The 27538-nt window shown below is 41.4% G+C and overlaps 1 protein-coding gene across 1 annotated transcript; it reads left to right on the top strand.

Moving 5' to 3' along the window:
* The first annotated feature begins 2470 nt into the window (after nucleotides 1-2470).
* LOC112991498 (zinc finger CCCH-type antiviral protein 1-like) lies at nucleotides 2471-26930 on the top strand. The gene is made up of 13 exons (XM_064517174.1): nucleotides 2471-2866; nucleotides 5317-5449; nucleotides 11369-11618; nucleotides 12008-12076; nucleotides 12687-12788; nucleotides 13686-13809; nucleotides 14842-15022; nucleotides 16783-16903; nucleotides 17393-17489; nucleotides 17987-18065; nucleotides 21983-22113; nucleotides 24066-24217; nucleotides 24890-26930. The coding sequence occupies exons 1-13, from the start codon at nucleotides 2568-2570 to the stop codon at nucleotides 25171-25173; spliced, it is 2022 nt and encodes a 673-aa protein (XP_064373244.1). The 5' UTR covers nucleotides 2471-2567; the 3' UTR covers nucleotides 25174-26930.
* The last annotated feature ends 608 nt before the right edge of the window (nucleotides 26931-27538 follow it).

Genomic DNA, 27538 nt, shown 5'->3' with positions numbered 1-27538 from the left:
AATCCTTGTTCTGCTGTTTCTTCTGACACTTACACACACCCATTTCATTCATACCAATCTTAGTACTTCTATTATAAGTCTCTGAAAGTTGACTCAACTTACTAAGGAATCAGATGAATACCAGAGCCAGGGCAAACAAGATTTTACAGCTGGAAGCAGAGGACAGCAGAAATAATAGAGGTACAAGGACTGCATTTTTAGCAACAGCAAGAGGTTACATCAACTCAGCCATTTTTTATGGTTCTTAACATTATGAAAATGGCTTGAAATTTTTGGATGGAATCACTCACTGCTCTGTGAAAAGAACACTGACTTGGGGACTCCCTCATACAGCCATCCCTTCTGTCTCACACAGTTGTGTTGTTTCATACAGGTACTGTTTGAAGAAGAAAACAGTGAGGAAGTCAAGTATTTGGGGCATTTGTATTTGCAAACAATATACCAACAGGCAGGATAAATCCAGTAAAGTTTCTGTGTTTTGTTTTCTCCCAGGACTGATCCGAAACACTTCTAAATTAGATTTCAGGGCAATGCTTGCCAAGGTGGTATCTGCATCTTCTTTTTGCTTGGAGTTCTTCAGTTTACTTCATGCATGTTACACTGTTCCCAAAAAGTACCTAATAAATTTCCTCAGCCCACATAGTTCAGACTTCTCAGTGCATTAATGCACACATGCATGTTTTCAAGAGAATGAGCTGGAAAAAAAAAAAACCCAGAAGACAAATAAATATAACTGAAAGGTTTTTTTAAATGCCTGATTCACGATTTTTCTAGTGTTTGGACCCTGCAGTGAGAACTGCTGGCTCACAGCCTAAATTATTTCTACCTTTGCAGTCAGTCTTAAAACTATGTCAAGTGTGGATCTGAATTTTATTATCCTAGGCAACCTGATACTGCACATATGCATGTCTAGAACATAAACCAGCCCAGAACCATCAATTTACTTTCCTAAAGCTAGAACCAATATGGTAAACTCCTCTTTCTATCCTTTCCCTTTCTGCTGTTTTTGTAAATTACTTCATCTGCTCAAGCATCATAGCAAGAAGGCAAATGTGGGAAAATATGCCCCTCGGAAAGATTTTTCTATAACTTTCCATTCAAGAAAGAAACAGCAAAACCACAAATCGTACTAAATGCATCAGTCCAGTTCTTTGAGGTGTTTCTCTTCCTATGAGCTGAATAGCAATTGTTGATTGTGGTGTTGACTGTGTTGTTGACTATGTAGTTTCGCGTGCCTTTCAGATTAAGTACTAGTACCAAGCAACACAAGTTGGCATTCACTTTACTTTCAAGGTAAAGTTCCCAATATAGGGGGATCGGTTGATACTTCCTGCTTATTAAGCCTGCATTGCTTAAAGTTTGAATACTCGAAATTCATCTCTAATGAACGTAGCACTCAACCTCCTCTCTCTCATATCTTTCTGATTCACATATTTGCCATGCTTCTCTGCAGTTTCATAATCCCTCCCAAGCTCTACCTCAACATCAACAGGAATTATTTACTTGCTGGCTTCACACCCTCTTGTCAGGACACAACTGTGAAAAACAGTATTGATTAGCAGCTATCTGACAACCTGGAAGAATGAAAAGTAATTACAAAAAGTAATTACATAAACACTGGTATTATTTGGGTATGCATTTTCCCTGCATTATAGGCTTAAAGCTCTGTATTACATTTATATTAGTGTTGCATATACACTGATAGTGGAAGTTAGTAGATGCAAAGTGAGGAAAACCTTCAGGGGGCACCAGCGAAACCCAGGAACTTTGCTTGGGATCCACGCTTGGCGCATTATGCCCTTAACAACAGTAGAAAATGACGTGCCCGGCAGGCGGGGCGGCAGCAATTCACTGTCAAAGCCAAACGTCAGGCACCCCCCTCCCCCCCCCCCAGGCATTAAGAAAAACCCAAACAAACAACTCTCAGTCCCGCGTTTGCATGTATCTGCCTTCTGCGTGGCTGTCAGCGGAAACAACCCGCGCGCTGCCCTCACCGCCGGGGCCGCTGCCCAGGCGGCAGTTACGCGAGCGGCGGGGCGGGGCGGGGCGGCCTCGGCGCCCCCCAGCCGCGCCCGCGCCCACCGGCGCACCCGCGAGGAGCGGAGCGGCGCGGCGCGGCCCCGCCTGCGTCCGCCTCCGGCTCCCTCTCTCCCCTTCGCCCGCTCGGCGGCGGCCCGCCCCGGCGCGGTTTGCCTCCTTTCGGGCCGGGGGAAGCTCATTCGGGGCGTGGAGGGGCTTCGTGTTGTGTTTGTTTTTTTGTTTTTTGTTTTTTTTTTCCTCCTCCTCCTCCCCCGGCTCTCCCTGGTACCCGCGGTACGCGCTTTATGAGGAGAGAGGAGCGCAGCGCCCTGCCCAGCGGCGCGCCCTGCCCAGCGGCGCCCCCCGCAGCCTGGCACGCCTCCGCCTTCAGTTTCGATTCCTGGCGGAGCGCGGCCTGGCGTCGGCTGCGGAGACCCGCCCCGCCCTGCACTGCCCCGCCCTGCACTGCCCCGCCCCGCCCCGTCCCGTCCCGTGTGGTCAAGTCCAGTCCAGTCCCGTCCCGCCGGGCTGAGGAGACCGCGGAGACCATGAGCGACCCGGCGGTGTGCGGCTTCCTCACGAAGACCCTGTGCGCCCGGGGCGGGCGGCTCGAGCTGGCGGAGCTCCAGCAGCACATCGGCCTCTCGGCGCAGCAGCTGGAGCAGACGCTGGCGGCGGCGGGGCCCGAGCGCTTCCTGGTGCTGGGCGGGGGGGACGCCGCCGCCGCCGCCGCGGGGGTGCTGGCCCTGTCGGCCGTGCGGCTCTGCGTGCGCAAGGAGTGCGGGGGCTGCGAGCGCCTGCACCTCTGCAAGCTCCACCTCATGGGCAGGTGCAACCTGGGGGCCAGGTGAGCGCCGGCGGCAGCCGCCGGCGGGCGGCGGGGGCTCGCGGGGACGGTTGGCGGGGCGGGGCGGGGCGGCGGGGCGCGCGCCGCCAACGGCGGCGAGGGGAGCGGACACCCCCGCCTCCTCCCGCCGCCGCCGCGAGGTCCCCCCGCGCCGCGGCGGCTCCGTTTTCCGATATCTCTCTTGGTCATTACTGCGATTTTTTTATTAAAGCCATCTATCCTCTGCAGCCGTCTCCGAGTCCACTAGACTCTGGATGAAAATAACATACCAATATTTTTTATTGAGAAAAAATAAGTGCTTACATGCCATCTGTTTTTAATCTAGAAACTTATTACCACTTAATTTTGCTTAAAGTTACTGCTCTGCTTGCAGCCATATCTGTCAGAGATGGTACTTAATCTCCCACTTATGTCAGTCTCTGTTTTCTAGACCTACCGTAAAAATGCAGGAGGCTTGGACCACGCGGTCTTTCTAGGGACGGCATTTCTTGTCTTCCAGGCTAACTAACGTTGCTACGTAGTTTAAAACAAATAATAACAGTAAAGGCAGGGAAATTAAAAACAAATGCAGAAAGGACAATCAAAAGCTTTTCACGGAGAACCAACAGCACCATTGAGCTCTTTCTGGAAAAGAATTTTTAATTTGTACTCCAAAACCCTGCGTCTTGCTCTGCGGCAGTGTCTGTAACACGCTGATGCCGCGCCAGATCCCTGGCCATCTGCCCCAGAATAATAGTTCATTGTGCACCCCAATCTGAAGGGGATGGAAGGGAAAGGCCATGCATAGCTCAGTGGTACTAGCAAAGCATTAGGATGCTAAAATTGTATTATTCTTTCTGGCTTTACTACATTGACTCAGTAAAATAAAAGGCTTACATATGATTAACTGTTACAAATACCTTTAAGTGCATGGAGGCCCTCACACTTGAATTCAAGTGAACAAAAATGTGCTACTGAGTGATTCACCTCATAATATTGAAAAGACGAAGCATTCTGTCCTCTCAATATTACTAAGCATTTAAAATCCACTTTATGCATGTTAATAACTAATAAAAGGAAGAATACACCTTTAAGAGCATGTTTATGGGGGGTGATTAAAACAAGGGGACGGAAATAGCGCTAGATGGATCAGGTACCATGTGGATCAAGATAGAGGATCTTTTTTAACTGGTGAAATATAATCTAACCTTGCTTCCAGATCTTGCATCGATTTTGGTTTTAGAATCTCTGGAAAGAAACACATTGCACGTAGGTCTTCCTGTTTAATGAAATTGGTGCAATTTTGGGTCAAGTCAAACTGTCTTTAACTTGTGTCTGATGAGAAACTTTTCTTTTTCTTTTTTCAATATATTATTAAACTGACCTGATCTGCTACCAGTCTACTTGTGAGCTGTGTCAGCCTTTGATTTAGAAATACGTACTCAGGTGGTTTAGTGGTCAATGTGACTATTATTGGAATCTGAAGTTAACTCTGAAGGAGTATCATTGATGGCTCAAATCTTGAATACCTTGTAGCTCTGCTACCATTGTAGCCATTAATCCAGTGTCTACAGAGTCTCAGATCGCTAGAAGATCACTTCTCAGGACCAAAGATGGCAAGTTTCCCCTTCAGATTTTGCATTTTTATTTATTTGCTTACAAAGCAAAGTGCCCAAACGATAGTGCGAGGAGAAATGAATGTTTGCATAAATTTCTGTATAGAAGCATTGGATGAGACACAGCATGAGACAAGAACGTTATCAGAAGTTTCAAAACGGTTTCTAGTTTCAGCTAAAGTGCAAGAGGACAAGCACAAGAGAGACTGGAGTCCTAGCAGTGACTGGTGACTCATTTTTTATATTGGTTTAGTATGTCTAGTCTTAGGGCTGTAACAGATTATGCTTTTGAAGAGTGAGACTTACGGAAGCTCTATGCCAGTCAGCAGGAATAACAAATTGTGTTGTGTTCAGCTGCATTATCCTTTTGTTTGGGGCTCTCAAACTGTTGCTTCTTTACAGTCCCTCACTAGGACAACAACCTTTCATGTTCACAAAATTAAGGTTGTTGCAACTGCCACCATCACTGGTGTATATTCTCCTAAATTAGCTTTTCTTCCAAATGGAAGGAAAAAGGAAAAAGGGTTGTGTGACTTGCTTCATACTGGAGAGAAAGAAAGTGCAGAGTAGTCAAAGCTGGCTTCAAGTCCGTGCTGCTGTCTTTCTTGTCAAATGATCTGGCCGTGTCCATGTTTAAAATGGGGAAAATAATGCTATTATATTTCACAGCGTTATTATGCTGTGTACTCCATTCTCTAGCTGATCTGGTAACAGGGGCCATCTAAATATTCACAGGGACTTTTGTCAAACCAACTCTGTATGGCTTTTTCCAAGCTATGCATTATGTAAGGTGCTTCTATAAATCAACCTGACTGAAGAAGTAAGCATTTGATACTTCTGTCTGTTTTCTTGCAGGGCTTGCAAGTACTGCCATGACATCAACACTGCTGAGAACAAAAAAGTCCTAAAGAACCATGAGCTGTCTGGTCTCAATGAGTATGAGCTGCGAGTACTGCTTCTCCAAAATGACCCTTTCCTCCTCCCTGATGTGAGTTGTATTGTTTTCTTAAGGGAAGTTTTTGTTAGCTAAGAATGGGAAAGGACAAGAGAGAAGGTGGAGGTCTGATCTGAATGTCAAGCTGTTAAGATTTATAACAGAAATACTAAGATTAGTCTGAATGATGTATGAATGGGAACAGCTATGTGTGAGAGCACCCGAAGAACCAATATAGAGTAAGGGTTATCAAAATGGCATGTATTGCTAACCAAAAGCATCACAGCAATAAAACTAGAAAACACTGAGGAGTGTGCTGTTTACCTCAAGGCCAAGAGGCCCATGCTCTGATAATGCCACGTCACATATAACTAGCCAGCAGACCTGCCCTCTGACAGCAGGAAGCTCACGGTAAAGTTACAGCATGTTTTGTGTGCCTATTATCCTGACTGGAAGATAGACTATAGCCATAATGTTACCAAAACAAAGAAAGAACAATAAAAATGTTAGTAACTTCACCAGAGATTTACAGAGGGTGATGTAAGCAAGATCGAGGTGAAAAATCATAATAATTTTGCAGGCTTAGAGGATATAAAACATCTGTCCAAAAATAGTTTCTTATCAATAATGTTGGTTCTTTCCCAAGAGATGATGAAGACCAGAAAGCCAGCATCCCTTTCCCTGGCCAGACTACATTAGCCTGCACATTTTGGTGTTCAGGAGTGTGAGAAAGAGTGAAATCTATGAGAAAATAACCAAGTGACTGCAGTAAATTTTGTGTAAAATCTTCTTCCAAATTCTTGCACTGAGTCTTTGGTTAATTTCCTACAAAGCAACCTTTATTTGTTTTGTGTGCAAGTGATTGATGTTAAATCTGGCTAAACCATCCAATTTCAGGTTCTGTGTCAGTGTATAACAGCAATGCTACCTTCAAGGCTGGGCTATTTCTGTATCCTGTTCCACCTACAGCTGGTCTTGGTTAAGAGATTACCACAGTACTGCTTGTTAACATTGTCTTTTGGAGGTTATAAGCTCCTTATACTGTTGGATAACAGTTATATTGTTGTGTTATTCCTTTCTGTCACAGTGCTGGATTTAGCAAAATAAATCAATTTTTGTAGCATTTTAAAATACATAAGTTGTGCTGGCAGATTAAAGGAGTATGGAGGTGACGAACAAAAAAGGATTAGTAATGTCTTCCTCCAGCTCAGCTACAGCTAAAATTTAACTGTTTCTTGTTTAATTACTGCCAGTAAAGAGCAGGTAGTTACAACCATCATTTATTGGTATAACTCTTGAGTGTCTTATCTGTAGGTCTGTTCTGCTCTCCCTGCTGGAAGCCATCATTAATTGCCTCTACTAGAGCAATTAAGCTCCTGTTATGGAGTAAAATAGCAGAAACAGTGGAAAACACTGATAGATGCAGGCCATTCATGAACCTGAAAACTGGGGGCAGGGCAGGGTGAAAGCCAACTTTGCTGTTTCTTGCTTAGAAATGCTGACTGGCTGTGTGCGCTGACACGTGGCATGTGTGGTGATCTCAGGCAAAACTCTTGTCTTCTGTGAACTGGGCTGGTGTGCAGGGTCAGAAATCAAACACAACAGTGCCCCAGACCAGGTTTTTAATACTTTCCCTACCTTCTGTCTGGCCCTCTTTTTTCTGTTTCCTGGCAAACACAAGGGGCAGCCTGCTTTCCTGGTGCAGCTAATAATGGATGACTAGTTTAACTGAGGCAACACTTTGTTCTGGTTCAGTAGTTTATTCTGAAGTTCCCAGGTAAAAACTCAGTTCTGCATACTAACATCAGTTTCTTACACATCTTCCCCTAGATGCTGTACAAAAATTCCCTCAACCTCATTGAGTGTCTTTCAGTCCCTGGGAGTCTCACTTTGTAACTTATTCATAGAAGGCCAGTATCTCAAAGTGATATTTTGCGTAATGGATGTTCCATACAAAATGGTTGTATTTTCAGTGCTCTCTCCAGCTTTTAGCTGCTTCTGTAGTTCAGCTGCTTTTCTTTTTTGCTCTGTTGAGCAGGAAGATGTGCCAGCACGAAAGCAGTTCCTGTGCTCTAGCTCCCAAAACTGGTATCTGAAATAAGGATCTTAGTCTTTTTTATTAGTTCTTAAACCAGCCTCAGGCTGCATGGCAAATTGCTCTCTGCTTCATTTTTGGTTGACAGTGTTCCTGGAGGGGGCAGTATCCAGAAGGAAGGGGGAGGACATTGAAGTTAAGGGGGAGAGACTGTGTTGGAGAAATACCCGTTAAGAAGGCATTGATGTAAGTTTTTCTAGAAATACCCAGAGACCTATATTACACCTTTGAATCAAGGAGCTACGGAGTAAGTTTATATTCCAGCTTTTAGTTTGTGCTTGATCACCTGTCTCGAGTGGATATCGGACCAACTGTTTGTCTCTTCAACTCCCACTTGTACAGTGTTCTCCACTTGGGGGAGTAGGGGTGGAAAAACAAACCACATTTGTAAAGTTTTAACTTTTGCTGTTGTTAGGTAGGCATTCAGATGTGCCACATACATTTCAGACGAAGGTTATACTTTGAGTGGTATCAAGATCCCCAAAACAGCAATACTTCTGCTGAGGAAGACCAGCCCATGGCACTGGCATAAGATTTGAGTTCTTCAGTGACAGAAGTTGCAGAACATCTCTTACAAGAGTGTTTATCATTACCTAGCACTTGCATATGTTTATGATCAGTAGATCTTAGAGGACTTGGCATAAGATGAGCCTTTCCATATTTTGCTTGAAGAAAGGCAGGAAAATGCAGGAGAGAGAAATAAAGGGACTTACCTGAAATTGTGGAGTAGATAATTGAGGGACACTGTATTAGCTGGGAGAAATCCTATGCATCTGTAACTTTGTTAGACCTTGCAGCAGTTAAGCAACTTTGCAAGGCGTGTACCAGATGCTTATCAGCCTGTCGTTTCACTCCCAGGATGAATGTAGAGCTTTTTTTCCCCTCCATGACATTCTGCACAGCCTGTTGTGTGCTTTCACTGGGGAAGACAGCTGTAGCCAAAGCAGAGCCCTGTTGCACCTGTGAAGTAGACAGACATTATGGAAGATCAGTTAGTATTTGCTTGCCTCGAACGCAGAGGTAAGAAGACTAAAATAGCATAATCAGCAACAGCGTGTAAGCATTTTATAACATTGTAACACCACTAAAAGCATTCTGTAATACAGCTAGGCTTAAATGTATAAATAATAGCCATAACCGCAAATGGAGAGTTGTGATATAGTTGCAAAAACAAGGTGCAGGAAAACATGCAGAAGTAGTAAAAACCTCAAAATATCTGGTACAACTAAAATAAAATATATAGTAAAACTAAAATAATCCTGCAGAGCAGGCAGGACGGGTGTCTGGTGGAACCAGGATAATCCACCAGAATAAGCAAAACCAGAAGAAGTCCTGATCCCAAAAACAGGATGTCAAGATGAGATCACCCCCATTTCTTTTGGAGAGGGGGCAGAGGAACATAGAGCATCCATAATGAGAGAGGAAAGATGGGGAAAAAAGAAGACAGACCACTTCAATTTTGCTTCCCTCAACAACTAAGAACCACCAAGGACTGTAGCCGTCAGTGATTGCTAAAATGGCCTCAGTTACGTGGTTTTGTATGCTCACAGCCAATACAGGATAAGTTTGTTAAGGACTATTGTTAAACAGGACAAGCTCCCAGCTTGCATCCAGGCAATCCACTGACTCACAGCCGTGATGGCTGAAGGAGAGGGTCAGATCTGAACCTTCAAGGGTTAAACAGTAAGGTTTCCTCTGCTGTGTCTAAAGGTGTGTCAGACAGGAGCTGTTAGCGGTAAAGGAGAGTAAATTGATTTTATCAGCAGTTGATCTCAAATGCTTCTGAATCAATTGGACACTCCTGGTGCCAGCTCAGGGACTGTAACATCTTGTCAGAGTCCAGTACTCTCTGACCAGGTTCTTTTAGATATTCCACACACAGACAGTGCAATGTTTAATGTAAAAGTTTACTTTGAAGGTATTTGATGTTACAGGGGATTTTTGATTTAGCAGAATGATACAGCAAAATACTGAAATCACAATACAAGTGTATACACTTAGCAAAATATAGCAATTGCAATATACAGTTCAATCACAATACCAATGTAATTGCCGCTACCACTCTCTGTAATATGTTCACTGTGAGCATTACATATGCTGGGCATCCCCAAGTGCCAGGAAGAAATACATTTTCTCTGCTAATACTGTCCTGAACAGAGCTCTTAAGCTAGGAGACCCTTTTGTTAACACATATAAATCTAAAAAGACTCCATTAGAACCAATGTAAGTTTTTCATATAAATACGGGCAAGGAGCAAGGAGGTGAGAGAAGGAGAAGAAAAAAAAGGAAGGAAAGTGGGCCCAGGCCTGACATCAGGGGCCTTGAATCCACTCACCACAAAATTTAAGGACAGGTATGATTATCCTTACTTAACACAAATGAGAAGGTGAAGCTCTCTGTCTCACACTCTTTCTGTTTTCTTAATACTCTCAGAGCCTTGCATCTTTCATCTGTTATCCTTGCTGTAATTTTATTTCCTCTAAGTGGTAAATGGATAGTCTTCCAAATGCTGGGGGACTCCTTTGTCAGAGGAGAGCAGCTAAACTAACAGAGGACTGACTTAAAGATACAGTTCTTTGTTTGTAGTAGAAATCTTGTTTTACCAGTAACTATTTTTAAGGAACACTATCACAAAATATGTATGCTTGTATTTTCACGTACCTGTCATGTTCCTGTTTATTTCTATCAATAAGAATCTGAATTTATGAATATCATGGTCTGTGTGTGTGTCTCATGGGGAATTTTGACCTTAGCCTTTGTGCTTGTTTCCCTTGACCTTAGAGATCCCAAATGTATAGGCATCATTTGAACTAATTTCAACAAATCAGTTTTGCTTTTGCCCTGTAGTTGAGTGTACAGGTGGTTCTTAGTCACATGCAAAAGCCCTACACATAACGCTATTTATTTTGTACATGTAGTGATACAGACTGATAGAGATTAAGAACTAACTTTTAGAACTAACTTTTGACAATGTTTTTGTCAATCCAGTAAAGATTGTTTTGAAGTTTGAAACTGACCTGAATTGCCAATCTTTTAAGCACTACTATCACATGGATGTCTAATTCCCTAATTGATATATAGATCTGTATATATTCAGTTGCAACACAGCATAGAAACTGTCGCCTTTGGAAGAGGAGTTGGGAGGGGATCTATGGCAGTTTCCCTGCAATGTTGGGGCTGCCTGCAAGAAAGCTGTGTTTCTTCCTCAAAGCAGCTTAGTTGCAATAGGCTGCTCCTCTGTGCTGCTGGAGCAGAAGTGTTGCTATGGTGCTCACTGGGGAATACAAAGGAGTTTTTGGTGTGTGGTTTCTACCCTGGGTCCAATTCATTGTGTATTTCTTGTTTGGTGAGTAGAGGAATAAAGAAGTGCATTACATTTCCACTTGTAGTCTAATCTCACAGCATACTTCATATCATTTTAGAAGTCCAGGTCTTCAGTGCAGAGTGTGCTTTACAAATAGGGACCTCTGCAGTTTCTCCTCCGCAAAATCATAGCCCATGTGACACAGAGTAAATGTTTTCAAGGGTGGGCTTGTTCTTCTTTGTCTTTATTTTATATATAGAATTACTGTAAATTGGGTGGTTATTATGAGAAAAAACTATCTTGCTTAGAACTGCCAAAAATGAATGCTTGCTGGATCAGCTCTTTCCTTTTTCTTTGAAGCAATTCTGCGCAATTTCAAAAATGCGTGAGTCAGCTGAAAATGCCTACTCCTTTCCACAAGAAATCTGCCCAAGTTACAGAAGTTACAATGAACGTATGCCATTTAATCAGTTTTTCTGCTGTTGAAATTGTATGCCTATAGAATGAATTAAAAAAATTACTGATTCTAACATGCTTTTTGAGTTCATATTGCATCTTTCCTCCCTGCTTCTAGGTATGCCAATTTTACAACCAAGGGAAAGGTACCTGCGCCCAGCAAAACTGCAACAAGCTTCATATTTGTCGACACTTTCTCCGAGGGGAGTGTAGATTTCTTCAGTGCAAGAGGTCCCACAGCCTTCTGAATGCCCATGAGTTGCAGGTGTTGGAAACTAGTGGGATCGATTTAAAGACAGCTTCAAACTTCCAGACTATATGTGATCACAAGCATGTGGAGTTCAACAAGGAACTGAAGAAGTGGAAAAGTAAGTTGTAAGAAACACTGTGTTTAAATAGGATTCTGAGTCTGACCGAGGTAGAAGCCATTCTTTCCTTACCTCACAGCTAAACTTATAATCCTTTCTGTGCTTTGAGTGCTAAAGCGCAAACTGAGAGAAACTGGTGGGAAAATGGCAGTGGCTGAGTAGCTGTGTTACTGTTGCATAAGCTGTTATATACAAAATTGCAATTGAGTGACTGCTGATAATGGTGACTAGCTGGAGTTTGTAACTGTAACTGCTGATCTGTTAAATCAGCAGTAGAGTGGAAAATAATACAGGTGTGATGGACGGGATCCTCAACACACAAATTGGTATGGCACCAGCTAGCTGAGGATGTGGTCCAGCAGTGCTGTTCATTCAGTCTTCTCTTGCAGGTCCCAGTAGCAATGTACCTGGTCAGACCCAACATCAGCAGCCAAAAGGCAGGGGAGGTAGAGATGAAGGTATGCATTGTTTCTAACCCTCCAGTCTTCAGAGCAGTGGTGTTCAATGGGACTTGGTTTTGTACAGCCATACAGCTCCCTGTAGCTATTGGAGCAGCTTACATGCTTACTCTAGTGTATGCTGAAAGCCATAGTGCTAGTCAACCTGCAGATGAGCATTGAGATTTCTGCTTAAGCCCTGGACAGCAATGACATACGTGTGTCCAGCCCGAGGAGTAGTCTGGGATTGATCTCTGAACTGTTCTGGATGCAGTGCTTTTTTCAATGGGTTGGAGACAAAATTGTATCTATGCATGTGGTGTCTTTCCTCACCTCTCTCCAAGGAGTGGATTTGTCTGTACCATTGCGAATTTACAGGTTGTCTTGATTGTTGTTCCAGTGTGTGAATAGGAACTATTAAATCTTCTGTCCTCCAAAGTAGAAGGGCCTTGGCTTTAAAGCCCACTGCAAAAGTTAGGGCTATGCAGGGACAGTCACATCCTGAAAGCTCTTAACTTGGCTGCTGCAATCAACTCCTAGTTATTTTTTGGATGAAATGCCAAATGCAATGTCTTTCTCTTGGAATTGTTTTTGACAGGGGAAATAAGGATTGATGTGTTCCTTCCTGTAGGTAAAAAAGATGATTCCTCTGCTAAAGATTCAAAGGACAACAAAGTAGACAAGTGTGATGAGATATGCTTGTTCTATGTCTGGAAGTACTGCAAACATAAAGGTAACCCTTATCAAAAGTAACATTGCCTTTGGAGAGCAGTGTTTGCAGAGGCACAGCCTTTTTGATGGCTCAGACTAGTGGTGGAATTTGGAGCACTGGTGTTGGCAATTGTGCCTTCTCACTGATTGACTTTGATTCCAAGTCGCTAATGAACAGTGTCAGAATTATAAAGATAAGTGGATACATATAAACCCTCTCTTCTCTGTAGATGACCCGTCTATGGCTTGCTTCAGTTATGTTGAGGAGGCAGGCCTTGCGTATATTTCTGTGGCAAGAGCTCTTCAAGTGTTAACTGTTATACTTTCTGTGAATGTTAGATCAATTTAAAAATTGGTCTTATGCTGTCACTAGTGATGATCAATAACCATATGTCATCCTTCATTCCTGTCTTAGGTACATCAGATACAAGCCATATTGTCTCCCCATTAAGCCCTTTAAAAAGTGAGGTAGTATAGTGTCTTAAGAATACACAGTAGTTCTACCAACTAAGCTAATGATGGACCTAGTCCATCCCATGTCTGGCAGTGGCTAATAACTGGGGTCCAGGGAAATGAGAGACATGGTGGTATGACACACAGACATCAACTTCCTTTCTGTGGCACTGCTCTCCCAGCTGCCAAGGGGGTGTCTCAGCGAAGAGAAGGTTATGGTTTCTTTGAAATATATTTGGCAATATGGGAGCTTATGTTGCTTTCCTTGGTGTGACTGCAGAAACACACCCCTTTTATTCCAACATATCTCTAGTTTCAGTGAACTGTCCTTATTGTTCCCAGCAAAGCCCAGGAGGTAAGGCCAAAGAAGAGTGTAAAAAGTGCTTGCTCCTTTTTTCTTGTCTCATCTTGCTCTCAGTTTGTGTTATGATTGCAGAGCTCTTGATTATGTCTGATCTCATTGCAGATAAATGCAGACTGGTTCATTACCATTTGCCATATCGATGGCAGGTACATAACGGGATCACCTGGAATGACCTTCCCGTGATGGAGGAAATTGAAAAGGCGTATTGCAACCCAAGAAACAGCAGGTATAATAATGATGGCTGGACTGCTTGCTTCAAGTGCTATGGTGTGGTTGAGCCCCTGAAGAACTGATTTTTGTCAAAGATGCATGTCTTCCATAATCTCTGGTTACTGAGGTGTTCAGAATCTGGAGGGATGTACAAAATGAGAGCTGTTCTTTAAAAACAGAAAAGTAAAAGAAGCAACTGTATGGAAATATCACCCAATTTTTGTCATCTATAGAATAACATGTTGATACTTTGCACTTAAAACTCTATATAGGGAAGTAAAATGTGGTTGTAATTAAGTGCTGAGAATTTGTGGGCAATATTTTAGATAATTAATGATAATTGTTTGTAATAATTCTTTTGGGCCTCTTGACAACAGTTGGTATAATGGCATGGTCATGTTGGCCCTTGCCTTTCCAAACAGCAAAAGATTTTGGTTTGCTGCTTGAGTAGGCTGCTGGATGGTGCAAATCACAAGCAAAATTCCCAAGAGGAGGCTGTTTTCAAAGTCTTTCTGCCTGAGCAGGAAGAGTTAATTTTTCAAGCTTTCCACAAGTAAAAGCCCATGCAGCTCAAGCTGTGAATGCTGTCTACAGAACTCACAGCTGTGGTTGCATCCTGTAACCACAGAAAAAGAACACAGTTAATAAGCTGCAGGTGTTTGCTGGCAAATTCAAGTCAAGTATTTACCAACTTTTTTTTTCTACTGAGAAAAATTATAACCACACTACTGTGTGCATTTATTTATTGCAAAAAACGCCTTTTGCTACATTATGCATGTAGCCCTAGACTGTCTGGAAGGTTGGCAGCACAACATCTGGCTAGAGATAGAGATGGCATTCAGTCTCTCACAGGCCTTATTTCAATCCTGAAGACTAGAAGCAGTTCTCAGAGCTGCCATGCATGCTGTGGGAAAGTGTTCTTATTTTGGGCCTAAATAACTTCAGGCAGTCGCATCATATTAAAGAAAATTGCTGCAGCCTAAATCAGATATTAGAGAATAAAATTTGCACCGTTAACTTCTATAAACCTCTGAATTTGTCCTTACAGCATAGCAGATAAGAACATTAATTTCCAGACAATGACCCTCGGTGGTTCTTCACTTCGACGCCTTTCTACACCATCATCTGTGACAAAACCCACATTTGCATTGACCACACAGTGGATTTGGTATTGGAAAGATGATCGAGGCGAGTGGACTGAATATGGAGAACAAGCGAGTCTGTGTTCTGTACGTCTACCTCATTCTGTGCTTTGAATTGCTCCTGAAACAATGTGTGACACCTCTTTCCCTCACCCCCCCCTTTAGTCAAGCAAGGTTAATGAAGTAAATACTTGTGTTTGTATTCTACAGAGTGTCAAACAAGATAGTGAAGCTACAGATGTTGGTAACAAATGTGATAAAATGATGGCAAGGTGAAAGGGCAGGAACATGACTAATCTCCTTACACTGAGGTTAAATACAAGCTGTTGTCCCTACTTGTAACTGGATGACTTGTTATAATTGCTTTCCTGACAAAGATCTTGTTGGGGAATGCAGGAAAGTGAAATTCCCTCTCTTCATCAGACTACTGGTGATGGTTCATGCTGGCTTCTCTAGTCAGATTCCCTTTTGGAGTTGTCCATGGCATCTACACAAATTTAACATATACACTTGTCCCTGAGATACATTGCCTTCTAATTTATTCAGGAAGTAGTCTTGCCTCTCTTCTAAGTTTTCTCTTGCTCCCTGGGAGATGCAAGGGGGGTTGCTCTCTCAGACCAAGTGTTATCTTTGTCCTTGGGTGGCCAGATCTTCCTGAATGGGGGAGTAATCTGTCTGAAAAACTCAGGAAAAGAAATAAAGAAAGAACCTCTCCTTACTCCCAGGCAGATCAGTTTCCCCCATCCAGTTCACAGTGTAGCTGCACAAGTCGTTGTGCTGGCAGAACACAAGGGTGATCCAGGGGAGGGGTAAAGTAGGCAGGGGAAGAAGGTAAGTGCAGTGGTTCTGGCAGCAGTGGGCCTTGATTTCCAATGGCAGCTTAAACGGAAAGCATCTCCATCAGCATACCCTCATATTTTAAATTATTTTGTGCTCTAGTGAACCACCCCTGTTACAGAAATCTAAATAGGATACATGTGTGTATGTCATTATTAATTATGTGTTTGTATGTTATGAGTGGATGGTAATCACACTTTAGGCCACAGTAGTTCTGGGTGGATTCCTCTTCATCCTTCTTTTCCTGTCTTCTTTCCCTCTACCCAAACCAAAGAGGGTTTGAAAAAAAAGGGGGGGGGGGGATCCCAGTGTTGCCTCTTGGTTTCTGTTGCAAGACACTTATTGCGTTTGTATGTCTGGATATTCCTAAAAGGCAGCCAGGAAAGGAGAAAAGAAATTCTCCGCTATGTGTAACAATATTGGTTCCCTAGGTATTTTTTGGTATGGTTGAAATGCAAGGCTTGTTCTGTCCTTACTAGTCTTTTCTCTCTCTGTCCCCCTCTGCTCTTTCTGCTGTATCCTGTGTCATCTTGTCTTTCTTCCTTTGAATCTGCCTTCTCATGGCCCTTAGCCAGTAGAAAAGGTCCTGAAAGCAGAGAGTCTCCCACGGATGAGCTTGCACTGCAACTGCTCACTTCCCATCCTTACACAACTTCTGCATGAGTCTCTTCATGCATCTAATGTCTGTGTCCGACCTTGAGGTCTGTCTTTCTCCTGGATGCTACAATCTCAACCAAATCCAAGTGGGAGAGCCTTATTATTCTCACTCATGTCTGCATGTCTTTGGCCTTCACACTTTTTTCCTTCTCTTTTGTGTCTTTTGGCCTTAAGTTAGCTGTGTCCAGAAATCAGACATTTGATTTACCTGCTTAAGATTGTGTGCATTGCATCATTTTCACCTGCAGAATTTGGAATTTGCTTTTTTGTTACCATTGTGTTAATAAAAAGTTATCCAGTGTTTAGTCCTGACCACGATTAATCATTCTTCTCTCTCTCTCTTTATCCTAAAGGGGGAAGGAGGTAACACGAACTCACCAACCTCTGATATTTTTGAGAATTTATATCTAGCAGATCCAGATGCCACTATATCTTTCCAGGCTGGCTTGCATCATTATGAGCTCAATTTTAAAGGTACTGGTCTCATTTACTGCTATGCAGTGCTTGACAAAGACTAACTTGCCTAACACTCAACTTCTTTCACTAACTTCATCAGATTCACTCGCTGGAAGGAGAGGTGAGGTAGTGATGGCCCAGGGGAAATTTCTTACAAAACTAGTATTCCCCCTTACTCCTTTACTCTATCCAGGCTCACATAGGAGCAGAAATCAGGTGATGCTGCACCAAGTCATGATAAACCTCTTTCAGTAAAGTCAGGTAACCCTGTGAATGGTAAGATGAACAAGCATCTTTCTATGCTCTTGGAGTAACTTTTAAAGAACATTAATGTGTAAGGGAACAAACAAGATAGACACAGGTTTAAAAAGGGAGTTACAGGAAATAGACAGGATTGACAATGAAGATGCCATTTTTCATTAATGAATACCTGCTGTCTTCAATGAATAACTCCACCTTCTAGACTCATTCATGATGTTTTCTTTTTCCTTCCCTCATCCCCTCAAGAAATGACCCAGACAAATACCCATTTCAGAACTCGAAGAAAGGTCTGCAGACGACCGAAGTTTGTGTCTTCTGAAGATGTGGAGAAGATAAAGAAAGGGTAATGATGCTTCTAAATTGTTGTCATTTGTCAGAAGTAACTGTAAGGTAAAATGGCTGTCAGCGTTGACAGTAATTGTGCAAAGAATGCAACTATTGATGGCAGAAAACATATCCACTTGATTAAACAGAAGGTGCACCACAAATTCTGTTTGCTTGGTGCATTACTTGGTTTCTGGGATATATGTTATTTCACATACCCCAGTCTGCAGGGTTTGGTGAGGGACAATTGTTTCTTAGAGAAGCAAATGAAAGAGGACTGACAACAGAATGACAGCATGCAAAGCCCAACTCACAGAATGAGTCTGTTTCTCAGTTTCTTTGTGGGATATGGGGGATTCTTTTGTTTATTTGGTGGGGGGGAGGTATTTCTGGTGAGAGGTGGTAGGAACTGACCAAAGGGGATGCTGCCAGTTTGAAAGCTCAGAGCTGGACTAGAATTAGTAACATCATCTCTCTTTTCTTTTCTTTTTTTTTTTTTTTTCTGTTTGCAAACAGACAAAAGGATTCTTCTATTCCAAATCAAAACTGTCCTGCCCACTGGGATCAATCTGCACTACCTGAGTTAGGATATAAGGTATCTTTTTATTTCCCCTTTGTAATTCTGATGAAAAGGCATGATACAAAGGGGGACACTGTTTAAGTGAAGCAATCACAACTGGGTAGATGCTAAAAAGGCACAAGAATGGTTTCTTGGGTGGGCGTGCTAAAAATCTAGATGATTTCCTCATCTAGAGGAATCCAAACTCTTGTTTACTTCATCTACATTTTTAAGCATCTATCTACATGCAAAAGCACAAATTCAAGACAAAAAAATCCACTGTTAAAAATGTCGTAATGGCTTAACTTAGACAGGTGGACCAGTTAAGCAAGTGGATTCTGTGAACTATGTATTTCTTCACTGGAACCTGGGCTGAGACCAAACCCTGTCTGCATAGACCATTATGAAACCATACAATAATAATACTGGCATGGCTGTCAATGAATAAGGTTTGGCCTGGAAAGCTAGAAAAGTGAATCTCTACACGCTGTAGAGATGACACCCTGCACTGTCACGCACTTTACAGATCCGAGCACAGACCATAGCCTCAAAGAATGGCAGAGAGAAAGAATTATCGCCAATAGCATCTAAAAATATTTGCAGTGGTCTCCTAATATGGTTACACTGGGAGTAGTATGAGAACCAAAATACCGTTTCTTAGCTTCCATAGGCTGGCTTCTGTTATTCTGCTTTGTACTGAACATTTCACTTTACCCTGACTACCCTCTTCTGTTGAATTATGCCTTACTCACTGGAATACCAGTATCTGGCTGTGTGTGTACGTGTGTGTGTGTGTGTGTGTGTGTGTGTGTGGCGAATTCATCTAAGTATAGTTCTGCTGAAAAATCAGTAGGTTAAAGTTTAGGTCATTTGCTCTGTATATTAGCTTCTTCCAGGTAGCTAAAACCTGTTTTTTACAATTAGTCAAAGAAGTATTTTTTCCAGGTTGTGTCAGGTACCTCGCACCTGCTGATGTAATTAATAAGTGTTTGTGTGGGAATCTGGCACCTACACCTTTTTTTAAGATTTGCCCCATCTTTAAATTGTGTCATCATAACAAAGGAGAGAGCTAATTGGCTCTTCTTCCTCTTGGCACATCAGCAGCATAATTCCAACTTAAGCTGGAATTTTTCAAAGGAATACTGGGAAGACAAGTACCTCCGTTCTTTCTAGATCTCTGAGTCGTATGTCCTTCCTGCTTCTCTTACTTTCTCTCCAAATTTCAATCTAAATTTTAGTTGAGTCCATTTGTTTAGGTGTTTCTGAAGTCACTGAGCTGAGTGAGAGGCTTAAATAAAATTGTAATTTGATGTACAGATCCATGGTATCTCTGGTACTTGTGGGGATGTGTGAAACAGAAGGATCATCTTGTTTCTCAGAGCCCGATTTGCTTGCTGACTTGGCACCTAAGAAAACCATTTCTTAACTTGTAAACTGAGTGTCTTTGATATGAAAGGAGAAGTTAATTCTGTATCTAAAAAGTGACAACGCCAGTAGTATCTTTCAGAACTAGGAATTAAAGCCTGGGCTAGACTAAGTGTTATCTCTGGGACCCTAAGCATGTTTTTTTGCAGTAGGTAATATTGGGACTGACTGGGATTATGGATGCTTGTGGTGACCATCATAACATCTGACAATTACAACTTGATGAATTCCCTTCTCTTCAAACACTGGCAAATAATCCTGGCAAACTTTGCTGCGCTGGAAGTCATCCGTTTAAAAAGGAACATCTATGAGACAGGGAGAAAGTCTTGTTTAAAAAGAGCAGCTCTGCTTTGGTAACATGGCTTATTTTGAGTGTTGCAGTGTGTTAATCTGTAAATCATTTAGAATCATAAACCATTCTATGGAGTGTAAAGTATGTGAAGTACATGTTAGACATTGGTAACACCAATTGGAAAATTGGTGTGAATCCCTTCTGTCTTTGTTTAATAGACAAAGTGGAATCAGTAGATGATAAGCCTTTAGTCTTGGAACTTCATGCTGTGTTTTAAATTCAGTCTGTAATGTAGAACTGAGAAATGTGTGCAACAAAGGTGGTGTGCTTTTACGTCAGCGGATTGGTCCTTGTGTGGCTGTTATTTTGCTGAAGCCTGACATGCACGCCAAAGATTGCTGTGCTGTAACAAGAATGGGAGTTGATGTATCAGAAAGAGTCTAGCTTTGTACTTAAACATTAGCCCTACTTGGGTCAGCCCAACTAATACGGGCCATACTGCTTCCAAGACCTATGTTAAGAAGATATCAAAGATGTCACATAGTATCATTATTACAAAGTATCAAGCCAAAGTAACAGTGTGGCATTCACCTTTACTAGCAGGGGATGCATCTCTGAGGAAGTAAGAATGAACCCACAAAGTCTGGTGCAAGAGAATTGGCTTTGTTGCTTGGGAACCATCATATTAACAGATAACTAACATACCTGTCTTACAAGATCAGGCCTTGTACCATGTGGCTGACCCTGTGTTTCACCCAGAAAGGTTACAGTTCCTCAGCAGAAGATGCAATATAGTAAAAGTATATTTTGTAGTCTAAATAAGAACTTTATATGTGTAATTAAGAGATGTAGCACTGAAATACATTGATACAATTTTTATTTGATAAGTGATGATGAAGAAACTGATCTGTAGTATCACAGAGCATGCAGATAATAAATCCTTACTCATCCAGACTGATTGATGTATTGCAAAGTGGCTTTGCAAAATATTCTTGTATAGGAAATACAATACTACATGGGAAATATCTTCAACTTTGTAAAAGCTTTTTAATAAATCCAAAGAAGTAATTCTTCCTTGTGCAGCTGAGTTTATTCTTACAATTCTTTATATCCTTATAAGACTTTCCTGTGACAGGCTTCTTCTTAATTCAACTATTTCATGCACGAACTGGACATGGTCTCTGGAAAAAAACCTTCTTCGCTTATATGCAGCTGTGACATGAAGTCCTATTTTATCCTCTCTAAACTCATTTTGAGTTTGGAGGAGTGGAGTTTGTGATAAACAGGCTAAGGTGTAGGTTTCATGTTAACTCCTAGGATGATCATAGTTTTCCTTCCTAAAATACGTCTTTGATACATGGGATGTTGGGCTTTTCACTTTAAGTCATCTTGAATCCCACTTGGCTTAGGTAGCAATAAACTGAAAAGTGTTACCAAATAACATTTGTCTGCCAGCATTATGCATTTTCAATCCAGCTTTCAGAAGTGGTCATTCTAGAAGATTAAAGGCACAGATTACTTTGGAGATAAAATTGGCAAATTTATGCATGACATAAACAAGCAAGAGAGCACAAATCATGTTTTAACTATGTTTTGTGTTAACTGTCCTTTGGAGAAAATGTAAACTTGTTGGTAAATTGTAAACAGGAAAAGTGTTGATAAATGTAGGCTTTGTTTCCTTTAGCGAAGGAACAGGCATGTTTAATTAAGCAGGTATTTAGTTTCTTAAATCTGTATTTAAGTGTGACTTTTCAAGTTTTAACTTTGAAAAGCTAAAGAACTATGATGCTGGGTGGTTGTATATATTTTGTGTGTTTCATTTTCAATAGCCAAAGCTCCCTGAAGTGACTGGGGTACAAATGAAAATGTTATCTGACATCTTTTGTTCTTAATCTTAGTTGGTCAGGTTTTCTTAAGATTACTTTCTCACTGTGATTTAAACTGTTGCAGGTATTATCTCTTACTTGGACATGATAAGCATTTAACAGACCCCTTTTATACCTTCAGGGTCCTTCTAGAAGAGAGGTGAGGTGTCTTTGAGGAGCAGGAGTGACATGCTGATTTACGTATTAACTGTCTGTCCTAATTATTCACATCAATCTAAAGCACTAAATTAACCCCTATTAAGTCTAGTTTGGGAGTTTTTTTGAAAGTAAATTTGTTTTAATTAGGCTTTTGTGTGTTACAAGCTAACTGAAGCTTCGTGTACTCTTTTGCTCTGGTTTATATTTTATAGACAGTGGAGATCACTAATACATCCTCTGAATACAACAGAATACGGATGATGTTTGAGAAGACTATGAAAAGCTACACTGTCCATAGAATAAGGAGGATTCAGAATCCATCCCTCTGGAAAGTGTTTCAGTGGTTTGTATTTGTTCTGTCATCCCTAAGGGGAGGGAGTCTCCAAGGCCTGGTCCCCTATGACTACTTCTAAGAAGGGAAAGAGGTTACTACCTGTGCTTTGAACTTTGTGTTTACTTTTTAGGGGCAGTTTCAGAAGTGAAATTAAGTGGCTAAGTCCTAGTAGTCTAAGACCTTCCAGAGAATGCCATGTTTTCTATGCAGTGGGGAGGCTGCCTTTGCACAACTCCTTAGGAGGTGTAGACAGGAAGAACAGAAAGACATGAATGACACAGGATTGAATGAGGATGCACACAATGATATGGAATAGTGTATTGTCCCTGTGATTGAACAGTAACTGCCTGCTGCACCTGTGCTTGGTTACAAATATTTATCCATTATAGTATATGAAATACTTATTTTAAAAAAGGAAGGATTGCAAAGGTGCTTGGGCCCTCTTTTTTCCAGTCAGATCTTTTAAGGCTTCTTCACAGGTTTGGATACCTTGTTTACTGATGCCAGTATTTACTGATGTAATCCTCATGCTTTAAATCAGTGATCTCTGACTTCCAGAGCTCCTTTGGGGTTTTCAACATCTCTATCAGTGATGTTGAATTGCTGATACTTGTGCCAGGCTGGATACCAATAGATTTGAGCTGGCACCAGTGCAGTAAACGATGATGTTCAAGTTCATTTCGTAGCAGATAAAAACAATCAGCCATTGCTGTTTCATAGCAGAGTTGTATATTTTAAAGCAAAAGCACAGATATTTAATAGAAATATTCAAAGACTGTATGGAATGGTATTGAAGAGGAAAAATATTTCTCAAAGAAATACTTTAACCTGTAAAGTGGTTGAACCCACAAAGTCGTTGTCTAATAACTTCATAAAACTTATACATCTAGCAAAACTTAGACACGTCGAAGCATACAACAGTGTATGCTTTTCTGTCCCTTCTCCTGCCCCCCCCCCCCGCAGACTTTTAAACTAACCAGACAGAAGTTAAAGCTGCTTTTAAGTTCTCAATGAGCAAATTTCAGTCCATTGTTCTTAACTCTTCATTTATGCTTTTTTCAATTTGGAGTGGTTCTTCCGTCTCCCCTGCTATGTTTACTTTGTAACTGGTCACTTCCTGAAGAATATTACTGTCTGGTCCACTTAAATAGCTCCTGAAAAGTCTGTGGGAGGTTTTGATGCTGTGAAGTAGTGATGGGACATACTAGTTGAATCTTCCCATTTTATGATTCCTCTGTTGGTACTGGTCATAGCGCATCATCTGACCCTGGCCTAAATGATTTGGGTCTTTAGTGGTGACAGAAGGGTCAGTTTCTCTCCTGCCTCTGTATCCCCAGCTGAACTGATCTCACTGAGGCACCAGGAGCTCAGGGCTGGTGAAGGGTTGCAACAGCAAAGGTAATACAGCATTTGTTAGGAGTGCACACCCAAGGCAGAAACCCTATCTCAGCACAGTCCTGTCCACTTGCAGGATGACTGGCCCTGTGTGTGTGGCAGTTTTAGTTCACCAGAGGAGCAAAGAAAACCTTCCTCTAGTCTTTCCCCATGGCTTGAGTGGGGAGGCTCTGCAGTTACCACCACCCCACTCTGCAGAGGGAGTTTGGGATGGGGGTAGCGGTGGGAAGGGACAGAAGACAGGAAAGCAGAACTAGCAGGACCATGCAGGGGGAAAAAAGGCTGATACGGGAGGAGTGGGACTGTAGTAGTATTGGTGCTTAATTCTGGCCATCTTCAGTGAATTTATCTAGAATTGCTGGACAATGGTATCAGTATATTGCTCATCTTGTAATTGTTTGTCACACTGCTAGTCTGCCTAAGGAGAGAGAGGAGAAAGCAAATATCATCCAGCTGATACTTACATGTACATTATGTACTTAGGAACTTCTTTTTTTTTTTTTTTTTTTTAACCCTCTCTTCCATTTTCTTCCACAACTTTCTTCCCCACTGCCTTTTTCTGTTAGGCAAAAGGAGCAGATGAAGAAGGAAAATGGAGGGAAGGAAGTAGATGAAAGATTGCTGTTCCATGGTACCAAAAACTCCTTCCTGGAAGCCATCTGCAATCACAACTTTGACTGGAGAATTTGTGGAACCAATGGAACAATCTATGGAAAGGGTATGTGGGAAGTGACTGTGGGTTTTAGACCTTAAGCTCCCCTAAGGGGAGCGTCCCCTAAGGGTACGTGATGAGCAGTCAATATTTTGAAGGACTGTCTTTAAATATACAGGGCAGGAACTGGTATTACGATTTTCATTCCATCTGGAGAGGACAGGAATTTGCCTTGTGCAAGGCGGTGTCTTTTCTCAAGGTTCTGAGAGAAGTAATTTAGGGATTTGAAAAAGCCCCTGTTGCTGTAGGTGGGACCTCTTGAGGGCTCAAGGGCACGATTTGAACTTGCTAGAAAAATAGCTGCTATCCTCCATGGCAGGGAGGGGGAAGGGCATGAATTCCCTCAATATAATCATGGAAGATCCTTTTGCTTGCTTTTCTATCCCTCTCATAATAACACATATGCCTTTAGTGTTTTGGGTTTTGTTTGTTTGTTTTTCAGGTATTCCTAAACCAGCAAGTTCTGAATAGAAATTCTGTGGTGTAACCTGTTGACTCTTGTAAAAAATTCTATAGTAGTTAGTAGATTAGTTAGATTAGTTAGTAGAGTAGTTTGTAGATTGAGTAAGAGGAGACATGAAAGTTGGGTCAAATACCTTCTGAAAAATTAAGGAACACTCAGTTTTCACTGTTGCTTTATATTCATTCCTTATACCATCTTTTCTTACCATTTTCTAGGAAGTTACTTTGCTAGAGATGCTTCCTATTCCCATGAATACTGTCAACCTGCAGTGAAACCAAACGTCATGTTTGTGGCGCGTGTATTGGTTGGAGATTTTGTTGAAGGCAACGCAAGCTATGTTCGTCCCCCGCCCAAGTCTGCCAGTACATTTCGGTTTTATGACAGCTGTGTGGACAATGTGTTAAATCCCTCCGTTTTTGTTGTCTTTGAAAAATATCAGATTTACCCAGAGTATCTAATAGAGTATAAGGAGGCAGAAAAAAAATGTATCTTGTCTTAGAGAAGGATGAGGGCAGTTTGTATCCCTCATCTTATTTTCCCTGTTCCCCATGGGTTCATACTTAGTGACTTCTTTTTTTTTAATACACCTCTTTTGACTGTTTATCTGAAGAACTTCCATACTGAAGAGGGCTGGAAAACAGATGTTGTATTTAAGAGACTTATCACCTTGTCTTCTCCTCTTCCTTGCCCAAATCTAATAGACATTTGGATAAACACAGCAGAAAAATCAGAATCATGGGATGGGAAAATTGAATTTTGTGACTTTTGTGCAAATAATTGTAAACAGTTTCTTGGAAATAGGTAAAGAGGATTTCTCTTTACAAACAGGTTTGGTTAAGAGCAAAACTGACACTAGGGTAGTTTTTAAGCAAACTCACAGATTTTTTAGTGGTTCTCAGGTTCCTGTAGTGTTTTGCAATGTTCAGCGCTTTGTGGAGTCCTGAAGATTCTTTTCAGTGCAGAATATTGCTGTTCTTGATGCTCTCTTCTGTCACAATTCTAAGCATGTCAAAGTACTTAAAAATGATGTGACTTAGTTTTCAAAACGCTGTTCGTTAATGGCAGTATTAGTTTCAAGTTTAAAATAGTAAAACAAAAAATAAAAAGCTTCTTTTAAACTCATATTGTATGTTCTCAAGTAGAGAAGTTTCAATTTTCCAGTGGCAGATACTCTTCAGATTAGAAAACTGTTGGAACAAATTCTTTTTGCAGATCTACATTAACTTGCTCTGGACCTTTATAGCAATAGGAGAGCAGAACTGAAACTGTGGAAATCACAGTCTATGAATAAGCTTGTCCGAGAATCTGCTGGTCTGGCTGCAGCTAATGGCCATAAGCATGTAAAGGCCATGTCACAGTACGGGCCAGCCTTTAAAGTAAATGTGACCGCATATTTTTCTCAATGTGAACAATTTCTTAGCAAATGCTGTAGGACAGGAGTAACATCTTAAGATGAATTGATGTTTTCTGTCCTATGTGTATACATAAATTTTCATTTTCCAGAAGTATTAAACGACTGGAAGAGGTACTGAGCTAATAGTTTTTCCCAAGTGTAGTTCCTCTTGTTGTTTTGAGCCTGTTGTGGGTCATCCTGGATACAGGTTGTCTGTGTCTGGATTTAGATATACTTATTTTGCTTTGTTTTCATGAGTGATGTGCAACTCTACTAATGGTGGTTAAGCCCTTTTTTTAAATTGTTAAATGCTTTTTCTTTTCCCACAAAGAAAATGTGATGCAGAGTTTTTACTGAATCATAAGTTCCCTCGAATTGAAGACCCTCTGTACAAAGATGATTTCCCTCTGTCTTACTGAGGCAATCCAGCTGGTAAGAGGAAAATTGTTGCTGAGGGCAGAAGAGGAGTAATTTTTGCTTTCGGATAAGTTTTTCAGTAAAATGAGTAGCCTCCCAGTTATTTCTATCTTCAGCACAAGTCAGTATAACACATATACTACCCAAAGTTCATGAGTTATAAAGAGGATGGGGAAGTGTATAAAAGTAGGAAAACTTATTGCAATAACTGTTTTAGAACTAAATGAAAACATTCATCAGTAATAACAGAAAAAGGGGAAGATTTTATTATATTTAAAATCTTTCATTTTCACTTTGTCTGTGGAGTTCCTGCACCACTATGAGCTCTGCCATATTTGCAAATAAAATGTATTGTCAGTCACTTTTACCTGGTTAGTATGCAGTTTGTTCCTTATGTAAACCTACAGCACAATTAAACAGACTTGGTGAACTAGCCATTTAATACATTTGCTCACTGTCTTCCTTTCTTCTGTGTTTCTAAACTGGGTAACTGCATGGATGTAGTTTTACATTTTGGTGTAGTTGCTTAGCCAAGTCTGAAGGGTAGGATGCAGTCTGATTCATAGACAATATTTATGTAAATGAACTTTGTAACTAAAATGTCCTTAATAATATTAAACACTGGTAGTTTGGTTGGATTCCATGTAATTAAACAGCTGTGCTTAGCAATCGTTGTAGTCCTAGAAAAAGGAAAAGATTAGGGTGAAGCACTGGTGGAATTAGATGAGTAACTTCTAAAGAATATAAACTAAGCACCTACAAGATGTAGTGCTGCACTTTCTTTTTTTGCCCTGCAAGCTACAGACATGCAAGTAGATGAAGTTAATGTGCTGTAGATCCACTTCCTCCTTTGCTACACGCTTGAATTCCCTGAACAGATTGGGCCTGTGTTTCACCAAAAGCCAGTGGCATGCTGGCAATTCAAAATCAGCCCAAATCATGAAATCTGGAGAAAAGACAAAGGAAGAAACTGGAACTCCAGAGTTGTGCTTCATGTCCTCAAGTAAGACTGCACTTCTGCAGGTCTGGCAGGAAATGCTGCCACGTGGGGGCT

Source organism: Dromaius novaehollandiae, chromosome 1 (assembly GCF_036370855.1).
Source record: "Dromaius novaehollandiae isolate bDroNov1 chromosome 1, bDroNov1.hap1, whole genome shotgun sequence".
Lineage (NCBI taxonomy): Eukaryota > Metazoa > Chordata > Aves > Casuariiformes > Dromaiidae > Dromaius > Dromaius novaehollandiae.
The sequence above is the reverse complement of the archived record's forward strand: the minus strand, read 5'-3'. Positions and strand labels throughout refer to the sequence as shown.